Here is a 9,551-nt window from a genome sequence, read left to right on the forward strand (position 1 = left end):
TCCTGTATTCATTGCCCTTTACAATTTCAGCCCTGATAGACTTTAACATCCCACTGACTGCAATTTTGCCCTATCAACTGCCTGTTCTTCTTCACAGCCTCACTACACTCTGTTTCTAGGCTCTGGGACAGCTTCTTCCACCAGGCCATCAGACTGATGAACTCATGCTGACTTGAGTGTACGCTATATAACATTGATTGTTCTATTCATTATAAATCATTATAAATTACTATGATTGCACATTGCATATTTAGATGGAGACGTAACATAAAGATTTTTACTCCTCACATATGTGAAGGACGTATGAAATAAAGTCAATTCAATTCAATTCAATACAATACATGAACTGCCTCATCCTCAGCTCTATTGCTCTGGTTCCCATCCCCCTGGCAAATTAGTTTAAACCCTCCCCAGCAAATCTGCCTGCAAGGATATTGGTGCCCTCCTCGAGTTCAGGAGTAACCCATCCCTTTTGTACAGGTCATACCTTCCCCAGAAGAGATCCCAATGATCCATAAATCTGAATCCTTGCTCCCTGCACCAATACCTCACCCACACATTCATCTGTCAAATCATCCTATTCTTACCCTCACTGGCACACACCACAGGCTGTAATTCAGAGATGACCACCTTCGGAGGTCCTGCTTTTCAGCTTTCTGCCTAATTCCCTAAATTCTCTCTTCAGGACCTCCTCCCTTCTCCTACTTATGTCATTGGTAGCAATATATGTCACGACTTCTGGCAGTTCATCCTGCCCCTTTAAAATGCTGTTGACCTGTTCCAAGACATTCCTGACCCTGGCATTGGTGAGGCAACATACCATCGGGATTCTTTAATATGTTCACAGAATCTTGCTGTTCCTCTAATTATGGAAATCTGCTTTCACCACTGCACTCCTCTTCTCCCCAATTCCTGTATGAGCTGCAGAACCAGACTTAATGTCAGACATCTGGTCGCTGCGGCTTCCCCCGATAGGTCATCCCCCTCATTCCCAGCGTTGTACTGATTATTGAGGAGAATGGCCGGAGGGGAACTCTGACTGTCCAGTCACCCTCCCTCTGCTGATGGTCCTGCAACTTGGGGGTGGCTACCTCCCATCTTCTATCTAACTTCTATTTCTATCTAATCTCTATTTAACCTCATCCAGCTGCAGCTCCAATTCCTGAACATGGTCTTGAAGGAGCTGCAGCTTGATGCACTTTGTGCAGATGTAGCTATCACGGAGACTGGAGGTCTCACACAAATAACAGTACCATTCACAGACCCATTCTCAGTGCTATAGCAGTATACTCACAGAAAAAGAGATACTAGAAACTTATTTATTTAGAACTTCTACCAGTTCTTGCCCAAGCCTGTCAAGCCAAAGCCAGACCACTCTAACACTGGCCCACTCACACAATGGCCACTCTGCTTACACCTCCTTTCTTTGTATTGGCTCCTGCACAGGTTTCAGCCTGCAGAAAGAAACCTGAAAGCTCTTTTTAAACATGGCACTGCATCACTAATGCTGATTTCAGCCCGCAGGAAGTCGTGACATTATGTTGTGATGGAATCTACCTTCTACATTTCTACTGCAAAGATGTTAGAATTAATGTAAATATGCAAAACAACTACATATCACAAAGGGATTCGAATTCTAATTGCTTAAGCATTTCTCACCATGCAACTCCAGCCTGCTGTTCAGGAGCCAAGTTATTTGAGGCTTTGGCTTACTTCCAGTGGTGATACAACTGATCACCTTCTTCTTCGGTGATTGTTTAGTGATGTTCAGAATGGGGGTTAATGGTGGAGCTGAGAAGATATGAATATGTTTCCATGCAAATTAACTGCCACACAACATGATATATACAAAGTAAATGTATTTCTTAGCATGGAGTTTAATTCCCCCAACCAATGATTAAATATGTCGTCACATTTTATCTCACCAGTATACATACCTAAAACAGTCAGCTTCAATTGCTTTGTTACTATTTGGTGATCATAATACAAGCAGCTATATACACCGTCATCGTCCACTGTGGTTTTGTGTAGCGTGATGATTAACTGTGAGCTTGAAAAATTAACTAGTTTGTATCTGTTGTCCCTTAGTGCTGTTGGAAAAAGAAATTTCTTAATTATTATCTTTATAACATAGTCCTATGATTGAACGTTGGAGCAGACTCGATGGGCCAAATAGCCTAATTTGGCACCTATGTCTTATGGTCTTATAGCAGCTTGCTAAATGACAATAAGAATGACATGCTTCCAATTAAATATGCAACTTAAACCTTTCAAGATGGTAGAAGTTTTTTATTCTAACAGAATAATATTGGTTTGATTTTTCTTTACCCTGCCTCTGTTCCCGGCTCACCACCGCACCCCCCCCCCCCACCAACGTGTGCGCGTGCGCACACATACACACACACACGTATGGAGCAAGAAAATAACTGATTGCAATGAACACTGGGAGATCTGGTGAATGTAGAGTTTTATATTGACTGCAGTGTTCATGCTCACCTTTGATGTAATTAAAGTAGAGAACTTGCTGCTTTGGATTTTTCCACTCAATAAATGATCCTTCACTTTTATTCACTGTGCAATTGAGAACTGCTGAATTTCCCTCAAGGACTGTGATATTCTCCAACTTTAGTCTGTAAGTGCTTGCTGGAAATATAGAGGAAAAGCATGCAAACATGTTAAACCAGCAAAATTCAGCTGCATGTATCACAATGTACACCATTTTATTGTTAATATTCAGCTTCTTCCTCCTTTGGTTCATAATGATACATGTTCTGAGATAATGCATGACTTCTGGTGAAACAAATTTTGATATATAAAGTAGTATTTTCTCTACTTAGAAAGTGACATATTGTCCTTTGTATCTCTCCATCCCACTAAGGAGCTGTTGGAAGCCATAGTCCATCCATATCTTAGGTTGATATTAGTCATGAAGTGACTAATTCATGACTAATCCACAATCCATGTTACTAACTGAATACTCCAAAGCTACAGTTGTCAAGCAAGACAACTTTTATATGTCCTTCAATTCTGAGAAATGTCTTTATTGGACCTGTTATTCATCCATCCTCTGTGTTTAGTATAGTAGCTACTAAGGTTCATGAGAATTTCCCTTTGTTGCTTGTATATTATTATGGATTCCTGTCTCTGTGCATCAAAATTAGCCATTCATTATAGAATTGCCTCACCATGTCATTCCTTGCAGAACTGAGGTAGTTCTGTATTGATTTGTTATATATCATAGTGAGTTTTGGTCAGTTAGCAATTTCCAACCACTTATTGTTAGTGTTACTGAAGATACTCTGTCGTTAGGGTAACTCCAGATGTTCTGAAATCTGCTCTACCCCATTGCTAAATGTGTTTTTTTCTAAAAGTTTTGTTTTCCAAAATACATCAAAAATATTCTCTGAAACTATTAATTTTTGCTATATGCAGTTCCACAACTGTCACATTACCAATTGGCAATATTTTAATATCTTTGACTGCATAAATTCAAGGCAAAAAACAGCTACATCTTTTCTCAATGCTTCAATAATCTTGACAAATTTATGCAAGTTATGAGAGAGCTTATAGTTCAATATATCATTCTCTGAGAGGCTGTTGAATCTTGCTGGAACTCATGGGCATAGCCTTTGGATTATATGTTTGTCATTTAGAACTGAGGCAAGGTGAAATTCTTTAATGAAGACAATTGAAAAACTTTGGAATTAATTACCTTCTAGGACATTGAATTCTCAGTTATGTAGTACATTTTTGGGAATCAAAGGGATCGGAAGACTTGGGGATTGAGCATGAGGCCGAAGATCAACCATCTTTTGGAATGGCATTGTGTCCATTGTATGGTTTATATCTATAAACAGTGCCAGAAGAGTCAGGATTCTCCAACTGTTACTTGGGAATTCACAATTTGGGCTTTCCCAAGTTTATATGGAGAAACAAATTCACAGAGAATTGCAGAAATTCCATTTCGACTAAATATGGATTTTGCAATCTGGTGAGAGGAAATGAAAATTGAGAGGTTTTTATAGTCGCCTGAATGTTAGATGTAAATCATGTGTAGAAAGACTTTAATGTGACCAGTGCGCAAATTGTGACCAACCCCCCCCCGCCCCCCACACTTAGATAGTGGAACCTTATAGAGGCATGGAGGAAGAAATGTTACATTCAATGCTTTGATATTTTCTGAAAAAATGGTTGCTGTATTGTGTGCTTCCTTCACCTACCCCACTCACCAGTCTCTGTGACCACAGTGGTCTTTCCAGTGTGAAGAAATCTACAAGAAGGCATGATTCATTAAAAAGCCCCTGATGGAAAATTCTTTACATGTTTGTCTAAGCGAACCTATGTCGCCTTTAATCTTATGTTATTCACATTTCTACTTTAAACATGTGAATGATGATTCACTGTTGGCTAAATGTCTCAGACAAATGGAGCATATAGATGACACCAAGTAAACCACAAGTACTACAGTAGCTTCACAGTGCAACAGTGAAGCCTTTGTTAAAATTAACTCAAAATATGCATTCAGCTGGTGCTCAGTTGTAATATCAGTTCACTACAAGGGACATTCCAAGGAATGCACTCTATTCCTTGCTGCCTATACCTAGTTTATTAAGAGACATTGTTGGCTTCCTGAATTATTTAAGATAAGAAAATGCCCCTATGAAATGCACTTCTGAATGAAAGATGATAAGGCTATTGAATGGTTTCCTGGTATGATAAAATCTACCTAGTTATGATCTTATTTACCTGCACTGCATTTTCTGCCTGTAGGTGTTCAACTTTGTTCTGCATTCTGTTATTGTTTTCCTTTGTACCAGCTCAATGCGCTGTGTAATGATTTGACCTGTATGAAGAGTATGCAAGACAAGCTCTTCACAGTACCTTTGTACATGTGACAATAATAAACCAATTCCAATTCCAAGTTCAAATGCTATACTTGCTCTTAGGGAGACAACATGGTCAATAAAATGAGCCGAAGTAAACATTTTCATGTTTTTATGTTTGATGTTGTTCTAAACAAATAAAGTCTTAACTGATGATGTTAATGATAGTGTTGCCTTTATGGTCATGTGACACAGAAGGTGTGAAAAATCCATTCAACCTATCCATTCATCCGGCTGGTGGTGCAGTGGCATCAGCGCCGTACTTTGGAAGCGAAGGCTCCCAAGTTCGAACCCAGTCAGCTCCCCCGCCCCCCACAGGCACGCTTTCCATCTGTGCCGGGTTGAGTGTTGAGCTGTCCACTCGGCCTCGTAAAAAACAAGGGTCAAATCAGGAATGTTCATATCATGACCTGGTTAATCCGAAAGGAGACCAATCCTGACACTACACGCCAGACAAGAATGGCTGACTGTCTGGTGCAACAAGCTATGAAATGAAACCTATAATAATAATAAATCCATTTCTCATGAACAGATGCATGGACAAATATTATTCCAATGATGTAAAGAGTTATTCTTGTTGATTCCATCTCAAGACTACAAAGCCTGGTATTTGCAGTATTTTCATAATTTTGAAGAGGAAATCTCCAAAAACATGCTTAAGCTGATTGAAGTGACTCTTTTCAAATACTTTTAATAGCTGCTGGAGAAGTTCTTCCAACAACTTGACATTTAAATCTATCTTCCTTGGTTAGAATAAACTCTTGATGTCTCCTGCCAATAAAATAAACCTTCAACATAATAAACCCTTGACTTAATAAACCCAGCCAGAAGAAGAGGAGAGGAAAATCTGAACTTGTTGATCTTTTTTACAAGTGTTTTAAATTATTTTGGCCAACTGTATAAATCAGGTAGGAGAACTTAGAGCTTTGTTAATTCCCCTTATCATTTATAGTAAAAGCTTGAAATCTGATAATGCAATAACTAGTTCTAAAACAATTTACATTTGTTTTCCTCAAGATAAATCTCTACCTAAGTGATGGAAAGTAAATATTTAGGTAAGTGCGGCCTAGTAAAAATCTGTGCAATATCTCCTGCATTGTACGGTGTTGAGATTGACTACGTCATCAAGTACTTAAATGAAGGGCTCAGCATGGCAAAATGGATACTTGTTGCTTGTTCTCCAGCCAGTCTATTTTGCACTTACAGACTACCATTTATTTTGCTCCTTAAATTCTTTCCTCTTAGTATTTCAGAACTACAGAAATACATTGCAATTTGAAAGTAGGTTTTAACTTCAGAAACAATTCTCTTTCCTACTCCCCTGAGTCTTCCATGGCCCTATAAATAGTATTCCACTTTAAATATGAATATCATGAAGTCTGGGCTGACACCTCAGTGTGCTCACCAGAAAGCACTCTCTTTTTGATGATGAGATGTTCAAGCAAGGCTGCTAGATCTAATCTCTCATGAGAAAGTAAAAATCCCGAGACACCACAGGAAGAACTCAAGGGAAGTTCTATCAGGCTTTCTGGGCATTACTTATCATCCCATCAACATTCCATAGCATTAGTCTGTACTGTCAGATGGACTGCTCCTTTTCCTGTTTTACAAATAATACCGAAATGTCAAAGATATTTCTTAGCCTGCAAAGCAGATTGGAATATCCTAAAGATATTGTTGCTATTTTATTGGACTAGTTTGACAGTCAGTGGATGATCAACTGCCAGAAGCTTTAAGTGTAAGTTTCACCTATACCAAAGTTTGTAATCAAGAATTAGAATCAATTTAATCTCGGTGGCATGGCTAGGTGATTCAACATTGTCTGAATCGTGGTACTGCTTCTGTGGCATGGCTAGGTGAAAATCTCTGATCTAAAACCTCCTCTGTCTTGTGGTTATACCCACTTAAGGGGAAGGCTTTGGGAGTTAACCCCCAGGGAAGATTCTGGAGCTGGAGTCCCTAAGGTGATCCAACATTGAGTTCAACGGAGACTGGCAACTCCTGCAACACCACTGGTGCCAAAGTGTATCGGTCTCTGCCGTTCCTTTGAATTCATCAGCTGTGTGGAGAGTTGGAGCCTGCTGTATGGGCAACAGCTTGCTCTCCATATTGTGTTGCCCTGGCTTGCATACTGGCTTGTGTGTTCATTATTATGATGCAATATCCCCGACCAACATTAGGGCTGTCCATTTACGAAACACATTAATCTTTGTGACCATTTCCCCAACAGAGGATTGGTTTGGGAAGATCACTGAGATGTGAATGCCATTTTTCTACAGAGTGTGATGGTCATTGAATTTAATCCTGGTCTCATTCTGTACATGTGATAATAGGGGAAATTGCAGTTGTAAACTTGAACTGCAGCTGACTATTCAGTCCTTACACACCAGTCAGAACATCCTTTGAGTTGCTAAGGCTCACATGAAGATACTAGTACAGTGGATATATTACTAAACCGATAAATTAGAAACCTAGATTAATAGTCTGAATTCTGACCTCAGCAAAACATCTGTAGATCTGAACATAAAATTGCAAATTTGCTTCCAAGGAGCCAGATAAAGGTTTTCATTTAAACAGAGACACCCTCCGCAGCTTAATCAGCAACAATGAGAAGAGAATGTTAATGTTTCAGGTTGAATTATCTTAATCAGATCTTCAACATGAAGCATTAATTTTGTTTCTCTCCATAGTTGTTTTCCGATCTGACTTTTCATAGAATTTGTTTAGATTTTCAACATTTGTGTTTTTTAAAAATTTTCATAGTTTTTAATTTTACTTTGAAGTGCTAAAAAGATTTAAAAAGTTATTATTGGTAATGGTAAACATGAGAGATTCTGCAGAGGCTGGAGATCCAGAGCAACACACACAAAATCAGCAGGTCAGGCTGGAAATGAACAAACAGTTGATGTTTCGGCTGAGACCCTTCATTAGGACTGCAGGATTGGTAATGGTGCTCTTTGAAATAAAGAATTGTTGTAAAAATCCAGATTGATTTATTTACCCTATGGGGGAAAACCTGCAAATCTTACCTGGAATCTACTCTGAAATGACCTTGTCCTCTGACTCTGGGCAATCCAGGAGGGGCAACAGATGTTGCCATGCCACCATCCATGCAGGAATAATACAAAAAATAAATAGATCAACTGCATGTTCAACATGTTTCTTTATAGCCAGAGGAGTTTGTGGGGCTCCCTAAATGCTCCCAATGGCATATGCCTCAAATAACCTCTGACAACCTGCCAGGTTCTGGCCTTCATCTGTGGCTGAGCTACTGAGCCTGGCAGAACCACTTCTACTGATGGGAGAAGGGGCAAGGGCAGGTTACTGGTGCCTTAACACCCATTGCTTTGGGCAGATGGGGCTTGTCAGCTCATCTAGGAGAAGGAAAACTCTGATCTCAGACCTCCACTGCCTTGTGGCTATATCCACTCATGGGGAAGGCTTTGGGAGTAAACCCCAAGGGAAAATTCTGGAGCTGGAATCCCTAAGGCAGTCCTACGTTGAGTTCAATGCTGACTGGCAACTCCTGCAACGCTGCTGGTGCTGAACTGTATCAGTAACTGCCGTTTCTTTGGATTCATCAGCTGCGTGGAGAGGGATAGCCTGCTGCATGGGCAACAGGTTGCTCTCTGTACTGTAATGCCCTGGCTTGCGTAGACAGCAAGGACGCAGCATATATGGTTGACCTTAATCAACAGAGTGCCTACAAAGGTTCGACTGTATGCCTTCCCAATGCATTTAGTTCAATTAATGTTTTACAAAACATTCTAGTTTTTGAATCATTTTACAAATACTGTTTGCATTTCTCTTATAAACATTTTCTCAATGAACAGTGTTATTCTGATAGTTTGACTGTATTCAACCTTTGTGATTCACTAGCTATATTAGTGATCTTTTATAACTTACCGTCAGTAGCTATAAATTATATGTATATAAAATTAGTAAAATATAAATAAGAAATAGTATTTCTGTAGAGAATTTTTAGAGCTTAGAAGTTTCCAACATTGAATTTCAAATGGTTTCATTTAAAAAAAGTTTCATGTAAAAGTTCTACAAACAGGATGTCAGCGCAAGACACCTATAATTCACATGCTTTAGACTTATTGCACAGTAGTTTCACAGTACAGTTAAAATAGTTCTACATCCAAGAAGTTAAGTAACAATTTTTATTTACCTTGAAGTGCTGCAAGGACTAGAATGTATAGGATGGAGCGAATAGCCATGCTAATCCTGTATGAACAAAACAGTACGTCTCTGGGTGAGCTCCTTCTGCTTCTGTATTTAGTAAAGTAACAGGACGTCAGTCACCATGACGTTGCAACACCATAAATAGTAAAACAACTTCCACCTAGTTTTCATCTACGTAGTGAATACACATGACCATGTTTTCAATGTACATCATTTTGAAAAGAATGCCATCCTTTCACCGCCAGTGGATTATTAAAGAGGGCTGCAATTTTCCGCTTCTAACTCAGTACAATCACGAAAGCATAAAACATTCTCAGTGTAAAGATTAAGGAAATTTGGGTGCAAGTTATAACCAGTTTTAACTATATTCTCAACATCCTTTTGCTTTAATGAAACATTCTTTTACCCCTCATTACCATCTCCCTGCTCCAACAAGCGCAGGAGAATGCTAATCCCCTTAATTCGTGGCCGCTCATTTAT

The 9,551-nt window shown here is 39.2% G+C and overlaps 1 protein-coding gene across 2 annotated transcripts in view; it reads right to left on the reverse strand.

The window, feature by feature from the left end:
- Positions 1 to 9,147, reverse strand: part of LOC132385317 (cytotoxic and regulatory T-cell molecule) — a 30,389-nt gene extending 21,242 nt beyond the window's left edge. For both annotated transcript variants that reach the window (XM_059957337.1, XM_059957336.1), the window contains exons 1-4: positions 9,058 to 9,147; positions 2,497 to 2,643; positions 1,938 to 2,090; positions 1,660 to 1,791 (exon numbers count right to left, since the gene is read on the reverse strand). In XM_059957337.1, coding sequence (XP_059813320.1) covers positions 1,660 to 1,791; positions 1,938 to 2,090; positions 2,497 to 2,643; positions 9,058 to 9,106 — 481 coding nt within the window. In that variant the 5' untranslated portion in view covers positions 9,107 to 9,147. The remainder of the gene's footprint in view (positions 1 to 1,659; positions 1,792 to 1,937; positions 2,091 to 2,496; positions 2,644 to 9,057) is intronic.
- Between the last annotated feature and the right edge of the window lie 404 nt (positions 9,148 to 9,551).

The sequence above is a fragment of the Hypanus sabinus genome, chromosome X2 (genome assembly GCF_030144855.1).
Source record: "Hypanus sabinus isolate sHypSab1 chromosome X2, sHypSab1.hap1, whole genome shotgun sequence".
In the NCBI taxonomy this organism is placed as follows: domain Eukaryota; kingdom Metazoa; phylum Chordata; class Chondrichthyes; order Myliobatiformes; family Dasyatidae; genus Hypanus; species Hypanus sabinus.